Source organism: Anomalospiza imberbis, chromosome 3, assembly GCF_031753505.1.
Source record: "Anomalospiza imberbis isolate Cuckoo-Finch-1a 21T00152 chromosome 3, ASM3175350v1, whole genome shotgun sequence".
NCBI lineage: Eukaryota > Metazoa > Chordata > Aves > Passeriformes > Viduidae > Anomalospiza > Anomalospiza imberbis.
In genome coordinates, this window is record NC_089683.1 from 99,474,081 (window position 1) to 99,490,534 (window position 16,454).

The 16,454-nt window shown below is 47.5% G+C and overlaps 1 protein-coding gene across 1 annotated transcript in view; it reads left to right on the plus strand.

Annotated features, from left to right (window-relative positions):
* The window catches only part of ACSS1 (acyl-CoA synthetase short chain family member 1), a 30,876-nt gene extending 22,339 nt beyond the window's left edge, over positions 1-8,537 (plus strand). Inside the window, exons 10-14 of the mRNA XM_068186027.1 lie at positions 28-154; positions 1,653-1,780; positions 3,242-3,305; positions 3,884-4,002; positions 5,390-8,537. Coding sequence (XP_068042128.1) covers positions 28-154; positions 1,653-1,780; positions 3,242-3,305; positions 3,884-4,002; positions 5,390-5,560 — 609 coding nt within the window. The 3' untranslated portion in view covers positions 5,561-8,537. The remainder of the gene's footprint in view (positions 1-27; positions 155-1,652; positions 1,781-3,241; positions 3,306-3,883; positions 4,003-5,389) is intronic.
* The last annotated feature ends 7,917 nt before the right edge of the window (positions 8,538-16,454 follow it).

Genomic DNA, 16,454 nt, shown 5'->3' on the forward strand with positions numbered 1-16,454 from the left:
TCATCCTTCCTGTGCTTGAACCTACAGGGAAAGGTTATAGAGGGCAATGACGTGTCTGGTGCACTCTGCATTGCCCAGCCATGGCCTGGCATGGCAAGAACAATCCATGGCGATCACCAGCGCTTTATTGATGCCTATTTCAAAGCCTACCCAGGTAAGGAAAGTGCCAAAGGAAGGCAGTTTCACTGCAGTATAAGCACACTGAATATTTTCAGCAGTACTTTCTGCTGTTTCTGTACCATGGTGGCTTGGGGTGCTTGTCACAGGTTGCAAGCATGCCCTGATGATTTTAGGTAGTGTTGATCTTTCTAGGTGTCAAAGGGGATGTATTTTCTAGAAAACTTTAATGCCCAAGCTTTAAAGTCCAAGTACCTTTTCTCTGGAGCTTTGTATCTCATTTGGAAAAAGACATATTGGATGGGAAATACCTCCTGCGTCACTGAATCTTAAGTCTGTGTTACAACCTTCCTCTTTAAAATATGGTCAAGTTGTCTGGTAAATAACTAGAAGTGGCAGGGAAACATTTTTAGTAGGACATTCAACAAGAAAACTGCCTTCACTCAGGAGAAGAAACTGAAAAGGATTTGAAAGCTACAGCGTAGGCAAGAATTAGACAGGCAATCCTGAAAATTGTACAAAATGAGCTGGATAATAAGAATGGGAAACTGGTGCAAGAAATTGAATACCACATAGTCTCTTATTACTCACTACATTTGCATCTGATGTCTTGTTGATATGCCTGCTGCTTCTCAGATGTGCCACTGGAACAATTCAGATCCAGACATGGGCTTGGTGAAGAGCCAACACAATCTGTGTTACAGGTTGTTCCTCAGTGACCCTGGAGTTTCGAGGAAACCCTGGGCCTTTTCCAGTTTCCATCAAATGTTTTAGACCCTCCATGCTTATCACGGGGTGGTTTGGATTTTTTAGCTAATCTGATTAGCAGTGTTTCTCTCACTTTTACATGCTAGATGGTGACTGTTATCTGGGATCTGAATCTTCGTTAGCTGGGAGGGAAAATGGCTTTTCATCCATCCTAGTGTAAGTGATAAAAAAAACTGGCAGTGTTCCCATGTACAAAGTGTAACAGACCTGCTCCCTTTCAGCTGAACAGCTGTAGTTTTCCACTTTGTGCTGCCAGCAGCAGTTCTGAGCTTGACCAGTAGCCTGTGGCATGATGGCAAATGTCATTTGAAGTGGTTTTCCCTTAGTACTGTGTGCACCAAGAGGTGTGAGCACACAACTGCTGTGCAGATGTAGGCATGCACAGCCTAGAGAGATCAGAGAGCCCCTCTTGGTCTTGTAAATCCAGCTGAGCACGGCTGGGTTGTGTCGCTGGGCTGGGTTTTACTACAGAATGACAGCCACTGGTTGCTGCTCTTTGCCTACAGTCTTGGCAGAGACCTGAACTTCACCACCTTGGTGCTATTCAGGTGCTTATTAGGAGCCAGCACAGCCCAGGTAGAGCAGAGATGGCAGAGGGGAGTGGGAAATGGTGGGAGGCAGGTCACACAGCTCTGAGCTTGCGAAGGCCGGCGAGCTGCCCGAAGCACCCTGCCCTAACTTGCCATCCTACAGCATGGTCTGTCCTGCACCAGAGCCCAAAAGTGGCACACTTGCTGCTGCTGATCAGCCCTGTGTCTTCACTGCAGGTTACTACTTCACAGGGGATGGTGCTTACAGGAGCCAGAAAGGCTATTACCAGATAACGGGGCGCATGGATGATGTCATTAACATAAGTGGACACAGGCTGGGGACGGCAGAAATAGAAGATGCAATGGTAAGTTCCAAGCAGGTGGAGGTCCCTTGACAGGGCATATCTGTGGGGTAGGGTGACCCTTTCAAAGCAGCTTTGTCTCTTGTCTCTTGCCTTTGAACCTCTGCCCCTGCATAGACACAGCTTGATGCACAATGAATAGCAAAGGTGCAAGAGGAAACAGCTCCCTTATTGAGCAGACAACAATTGAGCAAGTGAGGGGAGCCACACTGTGGGCAGTCCCTGCAACTGAGCTGTCAGAGCTGTGTTTCCTCTCAGTGATGCAGTTGGCATTTTGGATGCTGGTGGACACTTCATAAGGGTCTCTCCTATTTCTTCCTTCCCCTCTGCTGACCTCGGATTCCTAAACCTGTGGTTCCTACTTACGAACTACCTGAGTATGCCTGAGAATTCAGCAGTGTTAAACATAAAGCAACACTGGTTTATGTCAGCTGCAAAGCTAGCCTGTCGTTTTGAGGAAAATAATATTATCTCTGGGAATTGAAAACAAAAAGTCCTCAGAGGGTGAATATTTAAAAATTGACCTGTATATTTATTTCTGTATTATGTGCCTTGCTTGCAAATGGCACTTAAATGTGACATCTGATGAACCTGAGTTGTGTTCACATGGAATACAGGATCCTACTTCATCCTCTGTGAGTAATTCTTTTTGTCTGTGCAAGTTGCTGATCATAGCTATAGGATCCAGTTCCTCTCACAATCTATGTATGTGTATACATGTGTAAAAGAAAATATATTTATATGCCTAGATTGTTCTATGATATTTACTTTCATATTTTAATCTAATTTAAGGTAACATAATCCATTCTTGGGTGTGGGATGCAGATATATGTTTTTTTCTGGTCTGTGCGCTTCTTACTGCAGAATAATGTTAAATTAAACTCCGCAGTGCAACAGAAGTAATCACTGTTGTGTAGCGTAGTAACAAAAATGCATTTGGGTTAGGGAATGAAGAAATACAATTCTTTCTGCCTTCTGGTGTGCTTTGGGCATGTATAAATGCAAGTCCAGTGTGGACTGTGATGTTGGCAACTTAACTTTTTACTTCTGCTGGCCACAGTTCTCTGTAGCACTGAGCACTGCAAGACTTGTTTTGCTTGTGATTTGGCAGTGACCAGTTGCCATTTGACACCATAGTCATGAACAAAGAAAGAGAAGGAGGGTTTCCAGCTGTTGCAAATCCAGCTTGGTGTGCAGTGGGCTTAGCAGTGCATTAGGAGTAGTTATTTTTGTGTATAAAAGCAGGGCCAGTACAGAGTTACTCCCTGAGACGTGGCTGTGGCCATGGCCACCATCTGACCCTGCAGCAGGAGGTTGGCATCCAGCTTTCCTGTTGTACTTTCAGCAGGATCTGTCAAGGGGAGAGCAAGATATGGCAAGTTTTGTTTGTAGAGCAACTGGCACAAAATCTGTTGGGCTTGAAGCAGTTCTGATTTGTGTATTTTTGCTTGACTTTTTGTAAAGGCTGATCACCCTGAGGTCCCTGAGACAGCTGTGGTTGGGTATCCACATAAGATCAAAGGAGAAGGTATGTGAAAAGCAGTGTCCTGACATGATATCTGCATATATTTCCCTTAAATTCTAACTCAGGCTGCATGTTAGGAGTTGCTGAGGGAATGGGAGGGCAGTTATCCTTAGGCTGACTAGCACTGCAGCCCCAAGAGACAAAGACAGCCATGAAAATACCTACATGTTCCTAACCTGGGTGTTACTCCCTAAACTGTTTTCATACATTGTTCATGTATATGGTAGAGCTTACTTTTATAGGATTGTGCTTAGAAATGTCCTTTGAACAGAAGGGGAATAACTGATTTACATTGGCCAACCTTTGATCCCAGTAACACTTTGGTAATTTATGTTGACTTGTTATTGTCACTGACATCAGTCACAGGTGCCAAGAAAAGGCTGGGCCATCATTTGAGGGCTGCAGTCTGACTTGCTTTTGTAAAAAAAAAATCAATGTTTTTCTTGTCACTCTCCAGATTGTGCATAGGAATGATTTGAAACCTTCCTTGGCATACAAATGAGCGTCCTTGGTCTTTCCAGACCAAGTATCTTTCCAGTATCTAATATGATGTTTGTGGCTTCTGCTCATTTGCCTTCCAGGTGCCTTTGCTTTCATAGTGCTAAAGGAGCAGACAGCTCGTGTAGAGCATATCAAAGAAGAGCTCAAAACCATAGTGGCTTCCAAGATAGCAAAGTATGCTGTTCCTGACCACATTCTGGTAAGTGGGAGACCGAAACTGGTACCAGCAACAGGAAATGGTCACATGGAGCAACCCTCACCCTCGAGCAACCCTGCAGTGCTGCTGTTGTCCTGATCTGGCAGGATAAAGAGGCAGGAAAACAGAGCTGACTGGAGGGATCCACGGAGGGGAGGGCAGGTGCAGTGGTCTGTCTGCATGTGAGAGAGGCACTGAGAGGCAGTGACACTGCCCAGCCAGCTTGCAGTGATAATTAGAATCAACATCAGACCTCAAAGCACACTGACTGTTTCTGTTGCACAACAGGCCTGGCCCTGAAAGCACTGATGAGCTCCAAGCTCTGTCTCAAGCCTCCTCACCTTTCAGCAGCTCCCTTTATATGTTAGGGGAGAGTTCACAAAGCTGCTCCTTAGCTGTCCCCCAAGGTGTGCCTGCATCCATCTCTCTCTTCTTGGAAGCAGTGACTAGATACTTCTTGGAGGGGCTCTGCTTTAGCCACATGCATGTAAGGTGGACACCAAGGCACAGGCAACAGAATACAACAGGAGCAGCCAAGAGTGGCTCCTTCAACTTGGAACAGCCCAGGATATCCTCAGTGGATTGGAGAAGCTTCCAGAGCTTGCAGGTGTGCAAGGGAATGCCTCCATTTCCCTGTGTTTTGGAGTAGTCCTGCAGAGAAGTCCTCTAACTCTTTCCTTGCATGTCAGTTAATGCTATAGCATTTTGTAGCCTACTGGTCTGATTGAGTAGCAAAATGTGAGACCTGTTGGTGTCTCTGCTCAGTGCCTGAGAACTCTTCATCATGCTCACATTTATGCTAAAGCCTTTGAATTTGCTGCTGAGTCCATCCCAGGAGGCATAGCCAAGGCATTTAAGGTTGTTCTGGTTATGAAGGAAGGTGTGTAGGCTGACAGATACCAGGCAGAGAGAAACATCAGCAGACTGGAGATATCCCTTGAGCAGGAGACCCTGCAGCTGATGTGCAGAATTGTTTTGCTTTATATTCCTGCTCTGTAAAGCTGAATATATATTTATATTTCTGTCTGTTCTGGTAATGCATTGAGATTTGTGTCACCATTTGTGCCTAAGTTTTCGCGTGTAATTAGATTTTAATAGTTAACAGGATATTCAGGACCTGATTCCTAAAAGAACTGTGCATCCTGCAGCATGCAGTCTGGGCATGGCAGTGGGGAACAAAGTCCACTTAAAATAAGAATAAAATATATGGCTAGTGACACTCCTTTCCTTGGATATAATCTAGTGTGCTCCACGATCTATTTCCCAGGAGCCTCAAGGGAGCTGTGGCCATGAAATAGTGTGCCAGGCTTAGGATAATCCAGTCAGATTTCCTTGTGGTTTCCAGCAGGACTCAAGTTCTGTTAAAGGTTCATCCTTCCCTTCTTTGCAGGTGGTAAAGCGCCTCCCTAAAACCCGATCGGGGAAGATCATGAGAAGGCTGCTGAGGAAAGTAGTCACTGAACAATCAAGCAACATGGGAGATGTCACCACACTTGATGATCCAAGTGTTGTCAAGGAGATACTGGATGCTTACCAGAAATACAAGAAGAGTTCCTCATAACAGGCAGCTCTGGAATTTCTCTCCTTCGGAAATGTGGAAGGTCTCAAATAACCAGGCAAACAACATAGTTCTCTCTTGGTGATTTTTTAAAAAACTGTTTCCTTCTGGGGGAAGAAGATTTTCCACTCCATGACATTTTTTAAGATGGCACAAGGCTAGAAGCAGTCTGCAGTTTTCCACCATCAGTGAACTCCTTTTCCTTGCACTCAGGGCTGTTGTAGAGCAGATGGTGGTGGTTTCCATGAACTATGCTGAAATTTAACATGAGCTAAAGCAAGATGCAGATGCTCTTTTGAATGTTCCTTTTTTAATGTTACTGTACAGGGAAATGTTTTTTACACAATACTTCTTGCTGTTTTAAAAGAAGCCCTGGAAAACACTTCTTCAGTCTTTTCCTTCAGCTTGGGTCTAAGCATCTGTATTTCACTGCAACTGTGGTGCCTTTTCAGCAATTCTGGGTATTCTAGTAGATGTTTCATATGCATTAATAGGAACATGAGAAGGACATGGCTAGTCTGATAATTCTTCCTTGACTTTACCCATTATTCTAATATCTCCTTTGGCTTTCCTCATATGGATTTTTTCCTACCACCATGTGTCCTGGGACTTCCCAGAGATGGTGAGCCTGTGACCCTTCATGTCCCACCTACGTAACCCATCACCAGCACCTGCAGCTGCAAAAAGGAGCCACAAAGCCCATGACTGGACTTCCTACATATCCTCAGTGCATTGCTGCCATGCTGATTTACCAAAGAGTTAAGTGCCATGTGGGTACCCACAAACTGCACAGGACACTAAAATAAGTGCCTCTTGCCTTTTCAAAAGTGATAGCAGCATTCTAGACCAGCAACCTTAGAATAGAACAGCAGGGAAGAACAGCCTTTGTCTTTCCTGTGCTTTCAGAATTGCAATTAATGTAGTCAGTGTTTTATTTCTGGATTCATTTTATCATGTCCACATTCCATTTGAAGCGCTCCTTACATTTGGGCTGTACAGAAGAATTTGCTAGTAGTAAATTCCTGAATTTAATTGGAGCAACACTGCTTTTTCCAGAAGCACAATTTGTGCACCTAACTGGAGGCAGGAAAGGCAGGAGGGAAATGGGTAGGTGATCTGTAGGACTGGGAAAGGTGTGTGGAGTTTTTTGGCCAGCAGAGATTCTGGTACCACAATGGGAAGCAAGATGCTTGAAGTATGATATGTTCTTAAAGACAGGTGTGTTGTCTTAGATCCCAGAGTTCCTCCGAGGACACCAGCTGCATTTTCTTTTTTAAAAAAATTATTTTAAATGTCTCTAGGGACTGAATAATACAGTAAGGAATACATGCTTTGTTAAATATCCTATCCTTCTGACTGAAATGCATTTTACATAAGGTAAGTAGACACCCTGTGGACTTCTGGGAAGTTGGAGATCAGAAGGTTTCAAGGTTTGACAGAATGTTGATATTTTAGGAGATAGAGACTACTTTATTGCCATTGCAATGAAAAAAAAAACAACAAACAAACAACCTGCTTCCTTAAGTAATTTTCAGGTGGGAGGCAGACAAGAGTTAATGTTTTTGACAGAAAAAATACACTCACTTCTTTAAACAAGTTGTCTCCACACAGTCTGAAATAACAGCGTGGAGGAAGAAAATTACTTTTGAACAAGATTACGCACTTTCCTTTTAATCAAGAAAGCATTTCTTATATTATGGACATAGAACTTGCTTGTTGACTTGAAATTTCCCTGTATGTTGTCCCAGTGGACACAGACCCATGATTTAATTAATCTGAACTGTCTCACAAACACTGTGTGAGGAGCCATGTGCTTTGGTGCATTGGGACATTTGTCATCCAATTCCTCTGCTCAGGAAAAATGAAAGATGGGTGCACTCCCTCACCTGCATCCCTGTTGTCTCAATTTGCATGGGCTTAGGGACTATGGCTGCCAGGGAGATTCCAAGCTAACTGGAACTTCCAGGAAGCTGCAGAAGCACAATAAATTCACAGCTCTGGTGGAGACAGAAAGTTGTGGATGTCCCATCCCTGAAAATGTGAAGGCCAGATTGGAGGGAGCTGTGAGCAGCCTGGTCTAGTGGAAGGTGTCCCTGCCCATGGCAAGGGGATTTAACTAGATGATCCTTGAGGTCCTTTCCATACGAACCTCATTTCCACAGCTGACCTGTGGTGCTTGGGATGCCCATCTGCTCAGAGGTTTGCTTGGGGTATTCCAAGAGAGCACGTGGTGCTGCTGTGCTGCCCACATGGTGTTCTGCAGTGGACACAGCTTGTGCTGGGCAGCCTCAGTCTCTGGGTAAAACTGCACTTCTGCCAGTGTGCCAGCATGGGCTCTTGGAGCTGACAGCCTGTGCCCAGCCCATGCAATGGCACCCTGAGTCTGATAAAAACAGAGATAGGCAGGGCTTGCAAAGAGCACTTCTTATGAAAAGAAGGATACTGTGCTTTACTGAGTAGGCTACTTGTAGAAAGCTTTACATTGAAATCGAAATTTTACATTTTCCTTCCAGAGTTTAAAGTTTCTGTCCAGAGAAGTCCCCATTTCTTCTTTCTACCCACTATGTCTGCTAGCTGCAGCAGTTGTTTGTTCACTGCAAGTTTAAACTGAGCTTTGCATTTTCATCAACAACAGCACTGGTGTGTGGTGACAGTGCTTTCTACTTCATATGCAGCAGGCTTGTGGCTCAGGGAGGGATTCAGCCCACAGAATTGGAACTGGTTTCCTCAGTACCTGAAATGCCAGGAAGGAGGAAGTTTCTGAGGTACTCCAGAAACTTAGCAAGGCTCTTAAGACAAGCTGATCTTCACCAATCAGTGGTCAGATATCATTGGGATTGTGGGACAAACTTGGGGGCAAGTGCTTAATTTAGAATAGCAGAGTTGTTGAATTTTTCTAAACCTTTTTGTGTTCATGAGTGATGTATGGGTTGTTTGTCAGATTGCCTTTGTAGCTTCATTAAAAGAGATCCAAAGTCAATTTTACCTGTTGCTATTTATTGCAAAGGGCCAGTATGCTTTTGCTTCCCCACTCAGTTTGCCAGTAAAACCTGGTCATGGTGCTTTTCCCCCCAGGTGGAGACACAGACCATGTTTTTTCCAGTTTTGTAAAGGGAAAGCACCATCTGTCCAGAAGTATGCTTTGTACAGTCTAATGTTAAGCCTTTAATTGAATTTTATTTACTTGTAATCATGCTTTAAACACATTTCTTGTCCTTTACCAAAACCAGTGTCTTCATTGATTTCTATATTCATATTTTCAGTAAAGGAAGTAGGTGTGATGGGTTGGCTTTCCACTGTAGATGTCAGACCTTCTATCCTGTCAAGGAGCTGGGACTTCCTCAGTACTCTGAACTTTCAAAGAAAGGCAAAGGAGTTTGAGATTAGAATGAATTGTGATCCAAACTGCTGTTTTGCTTTGCTCCTTTTCTCTAAGCAGTAGCTCAGAGGAAATGAGTTAATACCAGAAAACTGCCGCTGCAAAAAAGAGCAAAGTTGAAGAACGTTTGAATGTCAATAAGCTGCACGTCTCCTATAAATCCCGAGATCCCACTGCTTTACACTTTTTACTGTGTGATGCAAACAGAGAATAAGGAGTGGGAATATTTAATTACCATTAGTTGTTTATGGATAGTTCAGCTCTTTGCTTTGTGCATACCTTGCACAAGTAGAAAGGGAGTGAAAGCAGGGTGTGTGTGGGCAACATGAGAGACAGCATTGTGTAGAAAGTATATAGCTGTTCTAGAGTCAAGCAGATGAGAAGGAATTTCTTTCCAGGTGCCTTGGATCATTTGTAAGTGACAGAAAACACATCCTCTGCAGGACTTCTTGACCATTAAGAAGTGAGAACGACTGAGTTTCACCCTCTACCTACCCCGTGGATAAAACAATAGGTGTAATGAGGGGATGAACACCGTTTGCCTTTTATCTCCAGCAGCTGCTTTTGGAAAGGTTCCAGTGCCACTCTAGCTCTTGCAACCCTCTGGCAAGTCACAGAAAGGACTAGACAGAAAAGCAGGTGTCCATCTCCTCACTTTGTCTCTCAATGTTACAGCTGCTCTGATCTATTACTGATAATTTACTGGTGAAAATGGAGACTATTTTCTGGTCTAACACAATTATATTTAAGGGCTGTCTCTGTGACCAATTAAAGCCACAGAAATTGATTCCAGCAACAGCTTTCTGGTTTTAAATTACACAGGAGCAGATGATCCCTTTCCATCTTGAAAACAGACAGTTTTGGACATGGAATTGTCTTCTGGCTGATTCTAGAGGTGAAGCATGTTTTTCATGGCAGTGACCCCAGCCCTCTTTTGTCTGGGATAGGAGGATTTGGGGACATAACCACCTTTTGCAGTGGAAATTATCATGGCTATGCAAAAATTACCAGCCTACAAACAGTGGCAATAAAATCTGCTGTGGCAGATCATTCTTACTCTTGCTTCTATTTCTCTATAGCTATTGTGTATCTGCCTTGACTCCTGGTGTCTGAGCTGACAGCTTACTTTGGCTTTTGGGTATGTTGGGGCTGGGAGAGTAGAACCCAGTGCTTTTTAGTGTTCATCCTGCGCCTGGCATGCAGAAGACTCGAATTTCTTTTTATACCGATTGAATTTTGGGGATGTGATTTTACTTTTCTCTGCAGAAGACCAAGGTCGTCTGCATTCCCAAGAATGACAACCTCACAGCAGTCAGATGGGGTCATGGAATAGAGGTCCCAAGGTTCTGGGGTGAGCTGGTTGTTCAGGAAAATGGATGTCTTAAGGGATCAGTGCTGCCAACCTCATTTACAGCTGCTGGGCCTTTTGCCTGAACTCAGCCAGAGCACAGAGAAAAGGCCCCTGCTGCCATGCCTCCCTTTGCTACCTAGAGACCCTCTCTGTGGAAGGCCCACACATTTTGTTATTACGCAAGATGCCAGATAGCCTTTCACATTCCTTGGCAGCAGGCAGCTGCGGGGCTCCCTTGTTCCAGCCAGCCCTTGTCTATTGAGCTGCTCTTGCTAAAAAATGGGGTTTTTTAGAGTTAACAAATCCGTGGTTCCACTCTCGGCAGGGACACCGAGGATCCTTTCTGTAGCACCAAGGCAAAGAAGATAGAAAAATCTCAATACATTGTATTACCCAGAGGCCAAGAAAGGAGCAAAGGGGATGTTCTGGGAGCCTGTGGGCTGACAGGGACAGAGGCGTGGGTGTCACACTTGCATCTGGGTTAATTTGTACAAGCGGCTGAAGGGGATAAACTACCAAAGCCTGGCACCTCTGGCAGCTCACAGGCCCTGATAGTGGTTCCAGGAGGTAGCAATTGGCGATTGGCCACCCAAATTCCAGAGACCCGGGGCCTTTCTGCCTGCTCTTCTCCCCGGGGTGCCTTTCCCCACCGCTTGCCCGCCTGCCTGCTCAGGGGAAATGCACCCTGTGCTACCCTTCAGTGCCACCCCTCCCTGCTGCCCCGGCGATGAAGGGATGAAAGAAATGCTTTGATGATGACGATGACAACAACAAAACAGTTTATTTTTGACAGCAAATGGACACCTGCCACCCTCCAGCCCTCTCAGATTGGCAGGCTGAATGTTGCCATTTCCATGGCATGAGGTGCTGGTAGCCTGGAGAGAGAAACCAGAGAGCCACGGTCACTTGCAGAAGGCTCCTGTCCCCCTGTCCCACCATGGCCTGTGCCCAGGCCAGGCTTCTGGCTGTGCTCAGAGCCCAAACATCCCAACCCATTCTCTGTTTTTAGAGAAGAGCAGCGTGGCAGGACACGTTCCACCTCCTCCACTTAAGCACGGCACAGCAACCTCCTCAGCAGCTGTAAGAGCCCCTGTGCCCACTGCTGTCTGCCCAAAGCCCTTCTGCCAGCTGAGCTATGGAGCCAGGTACCCACCTCTGGAGACTGCTGCCAGGAGAGGAGCTGATCCCTCACAAGGTCCTCATCCTTATTGAAGAGGATGTCCCCGCAGACTGTGGCCCCCCGGAGCAGCACTGGCTCAGGACGTGCTCCATGAACGGTGCAGGTGCTTCCCCGTCTGATCCTGGCATCAGGTGTAATCTTCCTGGGAAAAGCAAAGAACAATTGCATGAAAGTCAATTCAAAACAAGACAAGAAAATGTATCAAAGGTTATCACTGTATGACAGGCCTGGGGAGGGTCTGACCACTCCATGTGAGAATTATATCTCCCATGGGTGGGGAAAAACCCCATCTTTCCCACCTGCAAACCCACCCTTCCTCAAGGGCCTGCAAAGCAGACCAGCTGGGGCATGGCTTTGGAATCGATCCCCCTCTGCTGCCCCCCATCCACATGGATGGATGCTTTTGTCAGGCTGGCTGCCCCTGCTCCAGCCTGCACCAGGCTGGCTGGCAGAAGCTGTCAGCAAGGCCAGGAGCTGACTCCCCTTCCACACCATCCATCCCCTGTCCTGCTAAAAAGCAGCTTAGCGGACATGAGAAAAATATTTCCCACCATTGCTGAGCTGAGAACTTCTGGGGCATGGCCAGGCCGAGCCCTGCCATGCCTGGAAGCATGAGCATCCCCCTGCCCCTCTGCCAGCTGGGGATTCATCTTGATTTCATTGGGGCACAGATGTCCTCTGGGAAGGGGCCGCATCCAAAGCCAATTGGCTTTGCCCTGCCAGTGGCCAACTCGAGGATGGTGTTCCCAGCTCCACGTTGTGCTCCAGAAGAACACACCAGCTGTGCCTCAGCTTGCGGGGACATCACGATGCCATTGAGCTGCAGGGGGATGCTTCCCCTTTCCCATTCCGGGGCAACTTCACCGCACTGCCACCTGTTCTCCAATAGGACAGGGAGCACTGAGCCACTCCCTCCACAACTCACTGGGGACCAGGGGAAGCATCTCCTCGGCTGCGCTCTCTCCTCCATTCCGCAGACGCAGGGAAACGCTCTGGGGTTTTCTTCCAGCGCTACGAGATGTGTGCAGCTGGTACTTGCTGGGCTCCTGGATCCGACTGTGCAGAGGGACGGATCTCAGCTGTCTCCTGGGCCACATGGGGGTCCTGCAGCCAAGAATGCTCAAAAAGGTCTTCCAAGGATGGCCTGTCTGTGGGCTCCATGGATAAACACTACCTGACGAGGTGCTGGCACTCTGCAGAGACAAACCAGAAACTGCTGGTCAGCAGACAAGGTTCATTTCCATGCTCTCCTGGATTCCATGCTCTCTGCTGCCCAGGCCACATTAGGAGTGCTCGGAGCTGCACCCAAAAGCTTCTCATCGATCTTCCCTTCTGCAGGAGAGCAGCACAGAGGCACATGTGCCACCTCCTCCAGCTAAGCCCAAGAGATCAACTTCCCCCCTAGCTGCAAGAGCAGGACGCTTATGTGCCAGCTGCCATCTCCCAACCCCGTTCTTCCTCCTGTGCCTTGAATGAGCATCGCCACCTTGAGACACCTGGGGTGGGAAGAAGAGCTGGCCCCAGATGATGTCCTCATTGGTGTGGAAAGGAAGGTGCCCACAGACCAGGTCATAGAGCAGGATGCTCAGGGACCGGATGGTGGCTGGCTGGCCACGGCAGCAGCTGAAGGGGATCCACTCCGGTGGCTGTACTCCAGTGTTCCTATGGGACATGGGCACAGCTCATCAGGCCGATGCTGCTCCCTCCCTCCCTCCCAGCCAGCTCCCATTCCACAAGAGCCAGCCCCTGCCCCGCCGAAAAGCAACTTGGCTGCAGCCGGCTGAAGGAGCATTCCCCCTCCCTCCCTCTTCCCCCTCCCTCTCTCCCTCTCTCATTCTCTCCCTCCCTCCCTCCCTCCCTCCCTTCCTGCCTCCCTTCCTGTTCCCCCTCTTCCCCCCTCTTCCCCCTGTGCCAGCAAAGCGGGGAACCTCTGCTGCACGGCTGGGCCCTGGCTTTGGGCTCACCTGACAGCCGGGTGTAGAACGTGTCCTGGAGGATCGTGCCGCACCCGAAGTCGATGAGCTTCGCCTCGCCGGTGGCCAGGTCGACGAGGACGTTCTCGGCCTCGATGTCGCGGTGCAGGACGCCGCAGCAGGTGCGGTGCCGCACAGCCTCCAGCGTCTGGCGGAACAGCCCCCGCGCCACGGGCTCCGTCAGGAGCCCCTGCTCGGCCAGAAGTTGCAGAGGTCCTGACAGCGCTGCGGACGCTCTGTGACCAGCGCGAAGCCGCTGGGCAGCTCAAACCAGTCCAGGAGCCGCACGACGCCGCGGAAGCCAGGGCACAACACCAGCCAGAGCCGCGCCAGCTCCAGGTTCACAAGGGCTGGGGGCAGAGTGGCTGGAAAGCCGCCCAGCAGAAGAGGACCTGGGGTTGCTGGTTGGCAGTGGCTGAATGTGAGCCAGTGTGTGCCCAGGTGGCCAAGAAGGCCAATAGAATCCCGTCCTGGGATATGATTTAGTGGTGGCCTTGGCAGTGTCAGTGGTCTCAGGTTATTGGAAGGACTCTATGGTCTTAAAGGTCTTTTCCAATGGAAAAAGGTCTGCAATTCTAAACGTCCATTCCTGCTTTTGAAGGATGCAGTCCCAAATAGGCCTGCATTTGTGTTTTTAAGGAATTGAGCATTGACGTTTCCTTGAAAGTAATAGTAATCATTTAAATTTTAATGCTCTCAAAACACTTTATTCCTTGATCTTAAGCTGTATGTTTGAATTGAGGTGCTTTTGCACAGAAAGGTTGGACCATGAGATAAATGCAGTCAATTTAGCTGCAAAGGCTCCTTTACATCTGATTTTCTGCTTCCTTTCCCCATGGGTGGCAAATTTGGGAGTATTTGTCTTGTGCTTTGACTTCTGGCTCAGACATGCTCATGGATGTGTTGTAAAATCTTATCTACCCCTTTGTACTGAAAAATGCTTGCAAACTGGTGGGAATTGCTAGAGACAAGGCTTACAAACCAGTCCCCAGTATGATTATCCCAGCGTCCCTGCACAAATCCAGGTACGCTAGTTTTAAAAAGGAGCAAACAATTCTAACTCCCCTGCACCCTCCCCATTTTTGAATTTTTTTGTAGCTCTTGGGCCAAGCGCTCTCTGCCATTCCAGCTGTTTGTTATCAAATATGTGAGGTGCTGTTGCTGCTGTAGCAGCAGCCTGAGTTCACTGGGAACAGCTCCAAAGCACTGGGTCCCACAGCAGTGGGCACAGTGAGAGACTTGCCTCTGCTGCCATGGCCATCCAGCCATGGGGAGAGCAGCTGCTGGGGCTTCCCCCATTCTGCCAACAGCAGTCTGCCTCCAACATGTGGACTGTATAGCCATGATTTTGCCAGAATGTGGAAAATGCATCGTTTGAACATATTTGATGGTATTTGACATCACCTGATTGGGAAACGTTCTGAGTATAGTTTTGATTTTTCAGGGACAGTCAAAATGAGAATTGTTTTGAGGCAGGTGTTGTAATGTTGGGTTTGGGTGTGTCTGCAGGAAAGAAAGCAGGAGTAAAGCCCTGCCACAATGAAGGAGAACTTTGCATGGCCAATTTACACCCTACAGATACACTGATCGTATTAGCCCACTGAACACTGGGGGCATCTAATGCAGAGTGCAAAGCCTCTTTAAATAGATAGGAGAGATGAGACTTGAAGAAATAATTTTGCAGATGCAGAAAAAGGGATGAGACCCACTGGTCCCTTTGCTCAGGGTTAGTTCTGCCAAATCAAGCATGATTAGGTTTATCTGCTCTGTTGGGGAGTATTTCAGTACGACCTGCCCTGTGCTATTTCCATTAAGAAAATTTTGAATTGTCAGGAACTGCCAAGATCAGAAATGTTTTGAGGCAGATGATATTTATGTTGGGTTTGGGTGTCTCTGCAATAAACCCAGGAATAAACCCCTGGAACAATGAAGCAGAGCAAAAGTGGAATGTTTGGATGGTCAATTTGTTCCCTACAGCTCTTGGCCAACTGAATTCTGGGGTCATCTACTGGGGAGTGCAAAGCTTCTTTTACTTCCACCACCTAGTGCCATTGATTGTTTCCCACCACTTTGTTTGATGTGAAGGGAAATAAACAAAATCCCACGCCAACAAGCTGCAACCCAGAACTGAGTGGGAATTACAGAAATAAAGGCCTTGAAAAGTAGCTTTGGAAAGGGTCTTCTTCCTAGACAGTGTAAACCCCTCAGGCTGGGCCTAGCTGGGCTTAGGGCTGGTTGCCCTGGGGAAGGGAAAGGGATGGAGTTGGGGTGGGGTTTTGCAGCCATGGAAACAGGAGAGCCATGGGCCATTGCATCACAAAGGGGCAGCCCCACACTGGGGTTGTGATGGTTGTGGTTGACACAGCCACAGTGGCAGGAGACACATCTGGCTCTGCCTCTCTGTGCTGAGTGCTGGCGATTGGAGTTACCCAACCTTGTTCTAAGGCTGGGTACCAAGCTCCCATTGCTGTCAACTCTGAGAGCGATCCCAAATTCAAACCCAGGTACTTCTGCGAGGCAGAAGCACGGGTTCAAAGATGGACTTTACCCGAAAAGGAAAGGCCACTGAAGGAAAAGGTGAGGATAGAAAGGAGCTGAAAGGCTGATGCCAAATGGAAAAATATCCCCCCAGATTTCAGGGAAAACTGGTCCATGGTGGTCAGTGCTGGCTCTGTGTCAGAGTAGGTGGCTGACAGCTACAGATGACCCTGCAAGGACACCCATGGCATCACAACATTCTATCATTAGTTTACTCTGCTTTCTCCTTTTTGACAGTGGCCAAATCACTCACACTGACAGCCAGGACAGGGACTGTGGCCACAGCTTACCACAAACTGGACATGGTCATGAGATGCAAGTCCTGTTGCTTTCTTTGCCATCAATGTTGGGTGTCACAACAGATAAATTTCTCCTTCTTCCTCTCCTTGCTGATTGGGCCCAACATTGAGGATGGTATTACAGTGCCATAGAAACACCAATGAGGCCTGCCTGCTTACAGAGAGGTCTTTGTGGTT